The 15,467-nt window shown below is 58.3% G+C and overlaps 1 protein-coding gene across 2 annotated transcripts in view; it reads right to left on the reverse strand.

Moving 5' to 3' along the window:
* Positions 1 to 15,467, reverse strand: part of KDM4B (lysine demethylase 4B) — a 133,627-nt gene that overhangs the window by 90,488 nt on the left and 27,672 nt on the right. For both annotated transcript variants that reach the window (XM_089905610.1, XM_089905609.1), the window contains exons 2-4: positions 13,946 to 14,048; positions 11,568 to 11,712; positions 3,294 to 3,459 (exon numbers count right to left, since the gene is read on the reverse strand). In XM_089905610.1, coding sequence (XP_089761736.1) covers positions 3,294 to 3,459; positions 11,568 to 11,712; positions 13,946 to 14,048 — 414 coding nt within the window. The remainder of the gene's footprint in view (positions 1 to 3,293; positions 3,460 to 11,567; positions 11,713 to 13,945; positions 14,049 to 15,467) is intronic.

The raw sequence follows: 15,467 nt of genomic DNA on the forward strand, positions 1-15,467 counted from the left end.
CCCCAGAACCAGCTGGACCCAAAGCCATTCTGCTGGCAGCAGGCCTGGAGGCTAAGAAGAGCCAGGGCACCGCCTGGCTGCAGGGCACTGAGAGCACTGACGCCCCTTGACCCCTCCCCAGGACCCTACGCCACGCCCATTCCTGGCTCCCTCCCTCCCCCAGCCCTTCCCAAGCAGCCTGAGGGGGAAGGAGCCCAGCTGGACACTGGTCCCAGAGCACACTCAGGGTGGGTGAGGAATGTGACCCACCACCCCGATGGCCCCAGGGTGGGAGCCCCCGTACCCAGAGCCCCCTCAGCTCCGGGCCCCGGCCCAGCCGTGCCTGCTGAGTGCCCACCCCGACCTAGCTGCCCCAGGCCCAACAGAGCTTTTGTCGGGGGGCTATCAAATGTAGATTTGATGAAAAAAGAAACCTCAACACCACACACACACACACACACACACACACACAGAAGCGCGGTCAAGGCTGATGAGACCAGGGTGAGGGGGACCCCAGCGACTACAGAACTCGTTCAGGCCAGCAGGACACTGTGTCCCTTCTCCAAAGAGGCTGGCAGCCCTCAGGGCTGACGGCCCGCGTCGGAAGGAATTGGGGGCACCGAGGGCCGTGGCACGTGCCTCCCTGGACCCGTCTGTCCCCGCAGTAGCAGGGAGGCCCCAAGGGGCTAGAGGCACCTACACGCCGTCCCTGCCTGACGGGAGCAGGGATGCTGGTGCACGTGTGTGTGTCGGCGTGACTGTCCCCACAGGATCTCTCAGCGACAGCGGGGGAGCTGCTCCCAGCAGTCCCTGCCCGCCCTCACCGTGCCCTTCCAGAGAGAACTGCCCTTGCCAGAGAGAAAACAGCAAAGAAAATACCACTTAAGAAGAGTGGAATGGAACATGCAAACAAAGGGCAGAGGGGGACTTCCCTGGTGGCGCAGTGGTAAAGAATCCGCCTGCCAATGCAGGGGACATGGGTTCGAGCCCTGGTCCAGGAAGATCCCACATGCTGCGGAGCAACTAAGCCCGTGCGTCTCAACTACTGAGCCCTCGTGCCACAACTACTGAAGCCCGCATGCCTGTGCTCCGCAATAAGAGGAGCCACCACAACGAGAAGCCCGCACACCTCAGCGAAGAGTAGCCCCCGCTCACCACAACTAGAGAAAGCCCGCACGCAGCAACGAAGACCCAACACAGCCAAAAAAACAAACAAAGGGCAGAGTGAAAATGTGCCCTGAAAACATCTGCCTCACAAAAACATCCAGCCCGAATGGTTTCCCGTGGATTCAAGTAAGTTAGCGGAAGACTGGTCCACGGGAATTAAAGGCTTAAAAGCAGAGGCATGGGGCTCAAAGGAAAGGCAGGAGCCGGCAAAGGAGAAGAAAAGGGAAGGAGCAGAGCCGGGGTGAGGACGTGCAGGGGAGACTTGGTGACGCCACACGAGGCTGCGCCCAAAGCAGCCCGGGGACAGAAGGTGCTGGAAGCAGCCCGGAAGCCGAAGCCGGAGATGACAGAGGAGGAGGGAAAGGAGAGGGGCCGGGGGAAGTGGCAGGTGCTGCCCACGGAGCACTCCACGAGGTTACCAAGACTCCTGGCACAGGGGACAACTTGATCCAAAAACAGAACTGGCGCTGCGTCCCGGCAAACGCGGAACGAGATGAGGGACAGGACACGTTCCAGGTGAAGGGGGGACCCCCCCACGCCCAGCCCCACGGGCACCAGGCCTCTGAGTCCCCCGCACCGCCCCCAGCTGGGGCACCTGAGGGAAAGGGGCACCTGACAACCGACCCCAGCCAATCGGTCCAGCCCAGAGGGAGGCTCCGAACCTGCAAGAACCCAGGCCCGGGGCTTCCAGAGCCACAGACCCCGATGAGAAGGCTCTGCTGGGTGAGTGCTGTCATGGGGCCCAAGGAACGAAAATCAAGGAGAGGGGAAAGGAGGTAAGATGTTGCAGGCCCACCTCTCTCCTCATCTGTGCGGCTGAGATTAAAGGCATGGGTGTCGCACAGCCAAGCAAACCCGGCAGGGGAGGTGGGCAGAGGAAGGCCAGCACACCTGTCCCCTCGCTGCAGACACCGTCTGGGGACAGACCGCCGTGACCCGCGGCCCAATACCACCCACCACCTGCTTCCGTCCAGCCACGGAGCTGACGCTGGCATTCTTTCTGGGTTTTTTTTCATTTTTTGAAAAAAAATTTTTTAATTCTTTTTTACTTTTTAAAATTTTACTTACTTATTTATTTTTTGGTCACCCCACGCAGCTTGTGGGATCCTAGTTCCCCGACCAGGGATCGAACCCAGGCCCTCGGCAGTGAAAGTGCAGAGCCCTCACCACTAGACCACCAGGGAATTCCTTTTTTAAAATTTTTAAATGGTTGAGGGAAAATAACAAACGAAGGCTGTTTCAGGACAGGTGAAAATTCTACAAAATGCACATTTCAGTGTCTATAAATCAGGTTTCATGTGCTCACAGCCATGCTTGTGGGGTTGTGGGTCATCCCCGGCCGCAGAGCTGAGTGGTGGCCACAGACAGTCCAGCCCAAGAAGCTGAAAATATTTACTATCTGGCTCTTTGCAGAAAAGGCTTAGCGAACCCCAGCTTAAATAATAGAGGGCTGGGTATTAGATAAAGTGCCGGTCATACAGGAGGCAACTAGAAGAACCCAAATCAGGGGACAAATCTCCCAGATTATGTGGTGAGCAGACCCTCACACACAGAGGTTCACGTGCACATGAAGAAACTCGGCACCCGTCCCCAAGGTTTGTTCCCCGCACAGAAGAGGCGTGGGCAGGCATGCTATCTGCCGGTGCTCACACACGCACACACGCACATGCACGTCCATGTGTGATGCTCCGTGAAAAGAGACACGAGGAATCAGTGCCGTGCCGCTCCAGGCAGAGGAGCCGGGGTCAGGGTGGGTGGAGGGGGAACTCATTCTCCCTCCTACCCTGTCGCAATGCTTGAACTCGCTTCATACGTGCGTTACAGTCTCAAAAAAAATGTGTTTAAGTAGGAATATAAAGGCGAAAAGTAAGCCCTCCCCAGCACCGACTCCCCTGGGACCCCCCTGACGGGGTGAGACGGCTGCTGGTCCCACCATGATGCTCTGTGTCCCACCCAGGATCAGCGCCCTCGGGGACCCCGGTGCCCAGAACTGTGCCTGACTTGGGGAAAGAACATATGTTCATGGATAAATTAGGTCAGAGGGGCTCAATGAGCAGACTAATGGGTGCCTCTCAGGCCCCTTGCCCCTGGGTGGGCACAGGGTAGGGGCCGGGGAGAGCTGCACAGGGGCCTGAGGCATCACCCACCTTGGCCAGGCCCGCCCGGTGGGCCCCCTGGGACTCGATGTAGGCCACATATTTGTTGAAGTCCTTAAACTCCTCCATCGTTGGGCGAAACGTCATGATTTTACAACTTGGGTTCTGGGCCCCGTGATCCTCGGACCCCATGGCTGCAGCAGAGAGACGGCCACACCTGCAAGGGAGACAAGAGAGCGTCAGCACCTCCATCACTGCCACGGGCCGGTTCCCTTCTCCCCAGGAGGCACCCAAACTACCTGGCCCCAAGGACAGAGGCCGCGCAGCTGAGCAGGGCCAAGGGGAGCCTGGGGGCCACTTCATCACTCTCTCTGGCACAAAAGACCAAATGACTGCAACGAATTACTAACAGAGGTAGCCCGTTCTAAGAGCCCATGCGATGTTGGAGGCCAGAGCACACATTTCAAACAAGGGGCCTCGGAAATAAAACCTTTTCTTATCAGGGCCTCATCCAGATTCACTGGCATTGACCTCACAGCTGGAATCCAGAGGCAGAAGCACGGGAGGGGCTGGGAAGGTGAGTGAGGTCCTGTGTGTTTCACTAGCAGGGAACCCCTCCTTGGGTGGGGCCGCCACAAGCAGGGGAGCAGTGTGTGGGTCCCTCCAGTACTGGCCCGCCTGCTGTCAGCGAACCCAGGCCCCAATGACCCACAGGCTGCCCAAGGCCGGGACCTGGAACCAGGAGAGCAGGAGGTCCGGCCAGAGAGGCTCGTTTCCCGCTGTGTCACCCTGGGCTATAACCACGCCTGGCCGATCCAGCACAGAGCGTGGCACAGAGCGTGGCGGGGATCGGGCTCCTCTAGGGGACAAGGCTGCAGGCTGGAGAGGCCCCCGCCCGTCCCAAGAGTTACGAGAGTTAGGGGGGCCCAGTGGGGTGGCTGGTGACCCACCCCAATGAGGAAGAGGCTTGGGGGACAGACTCTAGGGAAGGGTCCCTGCTGGGACAAGAGGAGACCAGACTCCCTCCAGGACTGGAAAGAGGTCAGAACCCAAGTGCACGCAGACCCAGAACTTGGAGGACAATTAACCAAGTCCACCTCCCCCCACCGCAAAGTGAGCTGGGGAGTGAGAAAGGCAGGAAGCCCGCCAGTCCAGGAAGTAGGGGGGGGGGGTCCGTGTCGCCAAGACGCAGCCACTGGCTCCCCAAAGGCGCTCCCCCGGCGGGCGCTAGAGGGCAGCACGAGCCCGGGAACGGGAGCCGAGGCGGGCAGCTGCCTGGGACAGACCTGGAGGCCCAGGCGGATACCAGACCAGGTTCAGGTCCTGCCCTCAACCACCCCATGCCTGGGCGCACAGGGCAGCGGGTAGGCAGCTAAGGCCGCGCTCTGAAGATCACACTCACGGCTGGACTGCTGGGGACCCCGGAGGTCCTGGCACACACGGGGTCACCACTGCATCCGGGCTGGGACCCCTGGGCCCCTCCACCCTGTGTGCACAGGAGCCTCTGTCACTCCTCCTCGCAGGGCAGCCGAAGCTGCGGTCCACAGGGCAGGCCACGGGTGCCCGGGACCGTGTGACAACAGCTCTGAGGGGGATCACAGGGAACCACCGAGGTCACACGGGTTTATAAAGGGGAAGGGTCATCACAAACCCCCCTGCGGACCAGCAGGCACCAGAGGGCCCAGGCCGCGGCCAGGCTGACCAGCCCTCGAGATGGACCACCACGCCGTTCCCCCCCCCCCACCCCACAGCCGGGGCCCAGCGCCTGACTCCCCACCTGAGCCCCCAGAAGCCAGCTGCCCTCTCCCCTCCAGCCCAGACCCAGCCACACGGGGCTCACCCGGGGCCTCCGCTGTCCTAAGGGAGCTCAAGGCCCCGGGGGGACAGGCCCGACCCGATGATCTGGGAACATGGGTGTGGACCTGAGCTGGGCTAAGGACTGTGAAGGGAGGCACAGGGGCGTAGGGAGGGAGGCCTCCCGGGGCAAGGACCCGGGACAGGACACAGCGGGGACAGTACAGATGACCGGCCGTAGCCATCGCTCGCCAGCCTTCCTCGTGCGCCTGCCACCCGAGCTGCCTGGTCCTGTCAACCCCACCTCCCCACCCGCCCAGATTCCCTGTACCCACCACCCCTGCCCGCACAGAGCAGCAGAGGGGGTCCGTGCCGCCCACCCGTCTTGCATGGCCATCAAACCCGTCCTCTGAGGCCTGCAGCCGGAACACCATCACCCAGGACTCAGCTCCTCGTCCCAAGCCCCCGACGGCCGGGCAAAGGGCCAGAGGCCAGCTCCGCAGCCCGCCACGGATGGTGCCCAGATTCGGAAGCGGCGGACACATCAGCGCTTAACAGCCCCCGGCCCCGTTCTCCACGTTTTATGTGGGCGGTGTGCCCGCTCTGCGCAGTTCACGAGGGGGCGTCGCGCGTGCCTGGAAGCCCAGCTCTGCTGCGACCACGCCTGTCTCCCAACACATCGCCACCCGCTGTGGGTGACGGGCACCAGGACCACCTGCAACAGCAGCTCTCCTCTTGGCCAGGCCGGTCCCAGCAGGGGAGGACGACCCAGGCTCCCCCTCAAGGCCAGCTGTGTCACCACGAGAGAGGCCCACCCTGCCACGGATGCTGCCGCCTGCCCTCCCACAAGGCACTGTTGGTGGGAAATGAGGTGGGGCAGGACCCCCGTCTCCCCCCAAGACCAGCCTGTCCTGGGCAGACGGGGGGCAGCCCCAGGGTCCTGCCCACACGAGTTCTCTCGCCCATTAAACATAACCGCAGGAGCGCTTTTCCATGGGGGGCAGGGGGAGCAAGCAGGTGATACGACAGCAGGTAGAGTTTCCTGCACTGCACCTGGCATGATATGCTTCTCCAGCCACCGCTGTCATCCAGATTCAGCTCAGCAGTGGATCATGTGCGGTTTTCTTTTTTTTTTTTTTTTTTTTTTGTCTTATTCGTGCCAGTTGCAGTAAAGTTTTTAGTAGGTAAATATAAAGAAGAAAATTCAAATGGTTTATAATCCCAACACTCCATAACCCTTGACACATTTTTTGAAGGAGGGCAAATAAAAATCAGACGTGCACATACTTTAAAAATAACAAAAGGAATGTGCTCTTAACCAGACAGTGCCACGCCCAAAATGCGAGGTTCTAACAACTTCATCGTAAAAAGACAAGCAGCACAATTAAAAAGTGGGCCAACGACTTGAATAGACATTTCTCCAAAGAGGAGACTCAAACGGCCAGTAAGCACATAAAAAGATGCTTGAGTGATCAGCCATCAGAGGAATGCAAATCTAAACAAGAGTGACACACACCTCCCCCAACTGGGGCGGCTAGAGTGAAAAAGCAGATAACAACAAGTGTTGGTGAGAAACTGGAACCCTGACTCCCAGCTGGTGGGAACGTAAAAATGGGGCAGCCCCCCGAAAAGTTAAACATGGAACTGACCACACAAGCCAGCAATCCCACTCCTAGGTATACACCCAAGAGAAGTGAAAACATGTGTCCGCACAAAAACTTGTACACACATGTTCACAGCAGCATGATTCACAACAGCCAAAAGGTGGAGACAACCCGAGTGTCCATCAACAGATAACGGTACACAAACTGGTCCCTCCACACACGGGCACATCACTCAGCCACAAAAGGGAGAGAAGTACTGACACTCACTACAACATGGATGGACCCGGAGAACACGATGCTCAGCGAGAGAAGCCAGGCACAGAAGGCCACTGCAGGCTAAGAGGTCTGGGTTTCTTTATGGAGTGATGGGAATGTTCCAAAGTTGATTGTGGTGAAGGCTGCAGGACTCTGAATTCGCTAAAAAAATCGTGTGCTGTAAGTGGGAGAACTGGTTGGCGGGTGGATTCTATCTCAATACAGCTGTTACCCCCAGAAAAGAAACAGAGATTAGGGTAGGGGAGAAGGAAAGAAGAAAGTTCTGCACTTGCCAAAAAAAAATAATAAATAAACAAAACCTCTGGCTGCCTGGCAGCGTGGGTGCCTGGAGCCTTCAACTCCTCAGCCCGCAGAAGGGCTCCCCCAGAGCCAAGCCCCCACCCCACGAGAGACAGAGGACACCCCGCAGCCCGGCCACAGAGGAGGCGTCTGCTGGGTTCCTTCTCTAACAGGAAGTGCGGCCTCCAGAGACACTTGGTGGGTCCCTGTCCCCGCCCCCGCCCCGGCCCAGCCCTTGAAGCCTCTAATAGGAAAGAGAGCGGCCCTTTCTTCCCACTCCTGATTCTGAGGCTGAGAGCAGGCATGCCTATAGGCTGCAACCACTGAATTTTACACATTCTAAATGGATGGAACTGTCTGCTTTGTGAATTACCTCTCAATAAAGCGATGATTTTTCTTAAGTTCTGTGTACGGGGAGACCCTGCACGCCTTGGCCTTCCTGGCCTGACGCCCGCCCAGCCCTCGCAGCCCGCCGCCTGGGACGGATGAGCGTGATCACGCGTGGAGGGGCGGTTCCCCAGCTGTCCTGGACGGCTGCTCCTCACCCAGAGACAGGTGACAGGAGGGCTCCACCCGCTCTCTGGGTCCCAACAAACGAGTCCAGCCCAGAGAGGCCCTCCTGGGCTGCTGCACCGGCACCTCCCCCAGTGGCCTTCAAACTGGGGGACTCACGGGCTGGGCTATGGGGAACACTGGCCACCCCGTGGAGGCTACCACCCGACCTGTGCTGCAGCACGGTGACCAGGTGGGGGGTCTTTCCCGCCCCAAACTGACAGCTGCTCCTCCCGGGGGCAGAAGGCTCTCCAGATCTGGACTCCGGCCTTGGGCTGATGCCCCCCCGCCAGGAGCCCGACAGAGCGGGGTGCGCTGAGCCTGCGAGCCTCAGGAGAGGGGGGGTGAGAGACACCCCAAGGCATGGGTCTCCCACAGCCGGGTGCACTCTGTCTGTCCGTCCGTGAGCCAGAATTCGGAAATAAGACTACTGGTAAGGGACACCATTTCCCCAACAGGCAGCCACATCCTCCTGGCTGAGGGGCTCTGGGGACTAAGGGTTTCTGAGGTTCAATGGCAGATGTTTTCCAGAAACTGGATGGCTGGAATCTGCAACTCTGGGGTTTTGACAAGAATACAGTATTCAATATGCGGGAAGGTACGTCCTCTGAAGAAAATGTCACCCTACTAAAAGCTTTACTCTGAGGGGTGCACTGTTCTTGAAAAGGATTCGGGGGCTCTCTGAGCACAAAGTGCCCCCAGTTCTTCTCTGCGGGGCCTGTGCCCCAGCCCCGGGGGGCGTCTCTCCCCCAGCTCCTTCCTCCCGGGTCCTCCCCTCCACCTGTCATCAGGTGAAGTCCCAAGCCTCCCCGTGACTCCCAGCCAGCCCCGGGCCCTGCTCCCATCTCGGCCCAGTTCCTGCCACCACAGCCCAGTTCCCAACAGGAGACGATGACTGAGGGGCCCCTGAGCGGGCTCAGGCCCCAGGAGGAGCCAGCACCCCTCCACCAAGACTCAAGAGGAAACCCACCGTGAAGGCAGCACGGGAGCCCCCCAGCCCCTGTCCCCGGCCCCCGGGTGTGGGCCTGGCGCTCCATCACCATGTCCCGAGAGCAGCTCATCAGGTGCCCTCATACAGGGAAAAGCTTGGCGGTAGAACGTCCTCCACTTCATCCTTCTCTGCTGGGAGCACCCCCTACGTCCCAGGTTCCTTGCAAGCTGGGCATGCTCCCTGATCACACAGAGCCTGAAGCCCAGGGGGCGCTCGGGGCAACTAGTGCTGCCCCACCGTACCCGCCAGCCCCGGTGTCAGAGAACCCTTTGTCCCCCCTGCCCCCTGGCCTGTGGAGCCAGATCGGCGTTGAGGGGGGGCGGTCATCGTGCTGGCCCCACGGAGCAGGAGAGCCCGGGCCGGGGGCGGAGCACAGGCTCCAGGAGCAGCCTGCGAAGGACGCAAGGATGCCAGCCTTGATCTGGCTCTACCCCACGGAACTGGCTGGACTGAAACAGCCACAGTGACGAGAGGGACAAAGCAGACAGAGAGCCCAGAGCCAGGAAGGCAGGAGGCCAAGGTCAGAAGGGCCAACTGAGAAATGTGAGGACAAGAGATGTGAGGAAGGCAGCTTGGCCGGACGGGGCTGTGTGGGCACAGGGGGGGAGCGGATGGGTAGCCCCGCGCACAAGGCCAGGACCACGCTAACATTTATCTGAGCAACGCCAACTCCGAAAGGCACAAAGGAAGAATCGCCCGCAGCCCTGCACGTTGGTTCCCTACTGCTGCCGAACGAATCTCCACAAACCTAGTGGCTGAAACAGCACAGCTTTATCTCCGAGTTCTGGAGGCCAGGAGTCCCTCCCGGATCTCAAGTGGACTGTGCTCTTTCTGGAGGTTTCCTGCCTTTTCCAGCTTCTAGAGGCACCGCATCCCTGGCTCAAGGCCCCTTCCTGCATACTCACAGAATCTCCGGTCTCTCTCTGCCTCTCTTCTCTGACCACTGCTTCCATCACCACATCCCCTTCTCTGACTCTGACCCCCCTGCCTCCCTCTTAGAAGGACCCCTGTGATGACATTGGACCGCCTGGCTAATCCAGGGTGAGCACCCATCTCCAGATATTTAACTTCATCCAGGCTGCAGAGTCCCTCTCATGTCAGGGAGCATCTTCACAGGTTCCACAATTAGGGTGTGGGCACCTCAAGGAGCGCTATTCCCTCTGCCTCAAAAGCCACGTGAAAAATCCATCACACAAAGAGATAAGTAACAGTCACCATGCCCCTCCCACAGGGGACCGCTGCTGTGAGATGCGTCCTGGAAAGACAAGCACATCTGCCTAGTCGCTCAGACAAAAGCACAGTTTCAAGAAGAGGACGAAGGGGACCAAGAGATACCCAGTGGGCTGCAACATGACCCCCGCGTCCTCCCCACGACTCAGACATGCACAGCGCCCCAGAGCACAGAGCCTGGAGCCACCCTCTGGCCGCAGAGCTGACTCATGGGCACAGCCAGAGGCCCCAGTGATGCCGAAGGAGACCTTTCTGGCCGCTCGCGCCCCAGACAACCTTGGCCTGCATCTTCACGTTGGTGCCAATGCTCACACCTCGTCAGCCCCCAAGACACTCGGCCGAACTGTGGGGAGGAGCCAGGAGGCGTGAACCACAAGCTGGGTTGCATGATGGCCTGGGGAGCCCCCGGGAGCCCCATCCCCAGGAGGCCTGGGCATGGGAAGGGCAGGCCCTGGGAATCCCCAGGGGCCCGGCTCAGCCCGATCCCCCCACACTGCCAGAGCCCCTTCGCTAATCCCAGAGCAAGTGTGTCGCTGGGGACCGCGACAATCAGGGCCACGCGACGATCAGGGCCACGCTTTAGGAAGATGCTGCAGGGCCAACAGCGCTGGCCACGGAAGCCTCAAGAAGCCACACGGGGCAAAGTCCCATGAATATCGTGGTCTGAGTCACAACCTCGCGTGACTCTAAAATGACAGTGTCCTGGTTCAACACCCAATCCTTCCACCTAGGTACCCCCCAAACTGCAGAGAGAAAATGAATGAATAAATAGCAACACGTCCCCCGTGGTCGGGGGCCTTGCTCAAAACAGACGGAGGCAAACAAGGAACGTTTATCACGCCTCTCCTCCTAAAAACCGGCGCTGAGGCCACCTTCTTCTCTTGATCTTTAGTATACCTTTGAACTTTAAAGAAAAAAGCTCTCTCTGTCACAACCCTCCCGGAGGAAGTGCCCACGGCGGGGCCGCCCACAGCCCATGACAGGGGCATCTTTTATTAGCCCGGAGACGTCACCTGTCTGTGCTCACAGATGCAAAACTGGGTGCTTTTTTCACACACACAAAAAAAAAGGCAGGAAAAAGCTACCAGACCTGAAAAAACAGGCCAAGCAATATGTTGAGGAGGAAGAAATCCTTACAATGAAGTAAATGAGCGAAAGAGCAAAGAACCGGGAGGGCGCAGGGCAGGAAGAAGGCTGGGTGAGAAGCCCACCCACAGCCTGGGGCGGCCTGCACTCTCCCTCCCGCGTGGAGCTATTCTGCTTGGAACTGAACCCGCGTGTCTCCAGCTCAGATCCTGCCCCTAACGAGACAGGGTGGAGCGGGACCTGCTGGGAGAGGCTTCTTCACACTCACAGGAACCCAACCACGGCGGCCAGGAGCATGAAAGGCGAAGCATGGAGCCACCATCTGACCCAGCCATCCCACCCCTAGGTGTCGTCCACCAAGACACCTGAACGTTCACAGCAGCATCATTCATAAAACCCCAAAAGCGGAAACAACACGACTGCCCATCTACGGATGACAGATACACCAAATGTGGTCCCTCCACACACGGGCACATTCTCAGCCATGAAAAGGAGAGAGGCACTGACACTCACTGCAACGTGGATGGAGCCTGAGAACACGATGCTCGGTGAGAGAAGCCAGACGGAGGAGGACACACAGTGTGTGATTCCAATGATGGGAAACGTCCAGGACAGTCCGATCCACAGACACAGAGAGTGGATTCCTGGTTGTCAGGGCCTGAGGGAGGGAGAGGGAGTGCCTGCTTAATGTACAGTGGTTTGGGGGAGTTGATAACGGTGCTCTGGAGTTAGATGGAGTTAGATGGTGGGGTGGCGGCACAGCTCTGTGAACGTACTAAAAACCACGAAATTGCATACTTTATTTTAATTAATTAATTAGTCCACTCCATTGTGCAGCTTGTGAGATCTTAGTTCCCTGACCAGGGATTGAACCTGTGCCCATGGCAGTGAAAGTGCGGAGTCCTAACCACTGGACCGCCAGGGAATTCCCTGAATTGTATACTTGGAAGTGTGACCATTATAGCATGTAATTACATCTCTACAAAACTTAATTTTTTTGAAGTCCAAGGCAGCCTGTTTGGGACCTGCCAGACCGCAGTCAACCTGTCCCATTTGTCACGAGCACCCTGATCTCCGCAAACGCCCGAGGCCTTTTGGGGAAGGTGCCCGTGACCTCACTCATTTCCGCCTCCTACTCTTCCCCCAGCCCAGAACATTCTCACACCTTTCAGGGATGGTGCTCAGTCTCTCCAGCTATAAAATGGGTTGACAGAGGGAGATGACTAGCATCCTTGTGAGGGATTACTAAAAAGTTAGCCGCACAGGGCGAGCTACGTACGCAGAATGTGTCGTGCAGATGGGGATACAGAGAGGATAACCGAGTTTCAGGGACTTGACTGTCTTGTAAGAAAGCGTGAGTTTTAAGGGTAAAGCAACGCTTTGGGACACACAGTCAGAACTGACCATTTCTAAACCAGTCGACGAGGGCCTGGTCCACCCAGCCCCAGACAGTGACAAGCTGGCAGGGACTGGGGACGGCCCACCTTCTCTGTGCAGGACCACACGGTAAACGTTTGCAGCTTTGCAGGCACGCGGCCTCTGTCACAACCACGCAATTCCACCACCGTGAGGAGGAAGGTGCAAGTGAACAGAAGCAGCTGTGCGCCGATAAGGCTTTATTTACAAGAACACACAATGGGCCGAGTGGTCCTCGGGCCGCAGTTTGCCGGCCCCTGACCCAGATGCCTGAAATCTCCCCTTTAAGGAACAAAACCTGCACTCCACCGCTTGTAAAGGGGAACCTGAGCTTCACGGCCCAATTCCTGGGTTCCTAAATCGTGGCAGAACAGACAAGGCCACGTTCTAGTCCACACTGAGCCCTCATTAGCCACGTGGCCTTGGGAGGAGGCTTCGTCCAAGGTCAACACTGAACACAAGCCCTTCTTGCTCAGCCAGCTCTCCTCGCTGTGGCCAGGAGCACGGGAACTGCTTGTCCCACGCTGAGCGCCCCTCCACCTGGGTGCCCCTGCCCGTGGGTGCCAGCCATGAGGGGCTCAGGCTGCTCCCTCTTTTCTTACCAGTGACCCCCCTTGGGCCACCTCCAGAGGCCACCTCTGTGAACCCTCTGTCCCTGCTTAATTAGAAAAGTCCAGGAGAAGGGGGACACCCTGGAGCTGAAACCCAGAAGCAGCTGGGTCATGGGATTCTTTTCAAAGCATTGAAAAATAATCCTCCAGGGTTTCCCTGGTGACGCAGTGGTTAAGAACCCGCCTGCCAATGCAGGGGACACGGGTTCAAACCCTGGTCCGGGAAGATCTCACATGCCACGGAGCAACTAAGCCCGTGAGCCACAACTACTGGAGCCCACGAGCCACAACTACTGAAGCCCGCACACCTACAGCCCGTGCTCCGCAACGAGAAGCCACCGCAATGCGAAGCCCGCACACCGCAACGAAGAGCAGGCCCCGCTCGCCTCAACTAGAGAAAGCCCGCACACAGCAACGAAGACCCAATGCAACCAAAAATAATTAACTAATTACTTTTAAAAAATAATAATAATAATCCTCCATTTTTGAAGACCCTCCCCTCTCCCTGTGACTGATCATCATCTCCCACAAGGTGTGAGGTGGGGTGAACATGTCCCTCGGTGAAGCCAGAAGTGGTGTCCTGCCCAGGGACACGACACAGATAGGGCAGCTAATCCTGGGCCATCCTGGAGTCCCCCCAAACCCACTATGGTTCTCAGGGCTTCTAGAAGTGAGGGACAGGTGTTCAGATGCTGAGGGGCCAGAGTGCAGACGCGGAGAGAAGGCACATCCAGCACAGCCATGCTGAGGGGTCTAGGCTCCTCTAGGGGCATCTGGCCCCTGGACACCCCAGGAGCTCAGAACCAAACAGGGCCGCCTCCTCCACCAGCAGCCCTGGGGCCGGGTGCCCGCACACGTACTTACTGCAAGGTTCCTGGTACACAGTGGGGAGTGAGGCTGCAGGGAGATGGTCCAATAACCGGCTTCTGTTAGGGTTTCTGTCAGGTTCCAGCAATGGCGACGGTTCCTAAAATGTGCAAAACAAAAGCACAATTAACTAAAATTACACTCCTAGCAGCAGCATGCAGCCCAGGGATGCCTGCCTCTGTTCTGATGTTTCCAAGAACATGAAAATCCACAACCATGAGCACCCGCCCCACTAAAGGCTTCCAGCAACGGCCCATTTTAAGCTCTCAGCTCCTAAACATCGGTAGCTGAGGAAGCAAGAGCCTCCAAACACAATCAAATCAGACCAATGATGCTTCTGGAAACCTTAAGGTACAGGCACTCCTGAGAGGTTTACAGGAAGTTCTGCCTCTTCCGAACCCCCCTGCAGGCAGGCAAGGTGCCCCTCCAAGGAGGACAGTCGGACAGGAACTGCCGCATGGTGACCGCCATCTACACCCAAGGGGGGCAGAGAGCACAGGGCAGAGCGTGGCAGGCGCCGTGCAGCTGAGACCCCACGGGGGGCAGGGTCCCCACCACGGCATTCACAGCCAGGCTCAGGGTCACTTGCTGAATGGACACAGGACAAGACTCTAAACGTGGGGTGTGGCCCCAGGGCCTCTGACAATCTGGGCTCCAGCTGCCCCGACTCACTGGGCTCCCCGCCCCTACCTCCCAGACACCTGAGCTGAGCTGACGGCTCGGCGTCTGCCGGACCCTCCCTGCCCCTGTGCCTTTGCACATGCTGCCTAAAGCTGGACTAGCTGCTGGGGGCCGACCTGGCTGCAGGGCAGCTCAGCCAGGGTGCCCTGGGGGTGTGGAACTTGGTCCTGCACACCTTCCCTAACTCACCAGGAGCTTTAAATAGCACAAGTCCCAAAAACAGGCAACATGTGTTGACCTTTTCTACCTTTTTTTTTAATCAAGTTTTTAAAATTACTGGGCACAACCCACTACATTGATTTCACTGTCTTCTAACAGGTGCCAGCCCCTGGGCTAAAAGGCCACACCGAGCTGTGGAATGACCGGCCCTCGGGCATTCGCCTCTTCCTCTGGACCAGCTAAGCCGCCTGGGGCCACGTGTAGTCCCAAGGGCTCCTCGGCCGCTGCCACCTGCCCTGCTCCGCAGCCCCGCCAGCCCCTGACAGCGACAAGAGCAGAAGTCTGGGGGTTCAATTAATCTGGCATGTCTCCACATGGCTGTGGCTGGTGGAACAATGGCCCCCAAGGATGTCCCCATCCTAATCCCCGGGAGCTGTGACTATGCTCTCCTTGGTGACAAGAGACTGCAGATGGGATGAAGTTAAGGATCTTTTTTTTTTACATCTTTTTTCTTCTTTTTTTTGGTCGCGCCGCACGTGGGATCTTAGCTTCCCGACCAGGGATCGAACCCGGCCCCCTGCATTGGAAGTGCGGAGTCTTATCCGCTGGACCGCTGGGAAGTCCAAGTTAAGGATCTCGAGATGGAAGATGATCCTGCATTATCAGGGGGCCCAGTGTC

Source organism: Delphinapterus leucas, unplaced genomic scaffold (assembly GCF_059928025.1).
Source record: "Delphinapterus leucas isolate spDelLeu-1000000601 "Yukka" unplaced genomic scaffold, BTC_Dleu_Yukka2 spDelLeu_asBTCV2_sq25, whole genome shotgun sequence".
Taxonomy (NCBI): domain Eukaryota; kingdom Metazoa; phylum Chordata; class Mammalia; order Artiodactyla; family Monodontidae; genus Delphinapterus; species Delphinapterus leucas.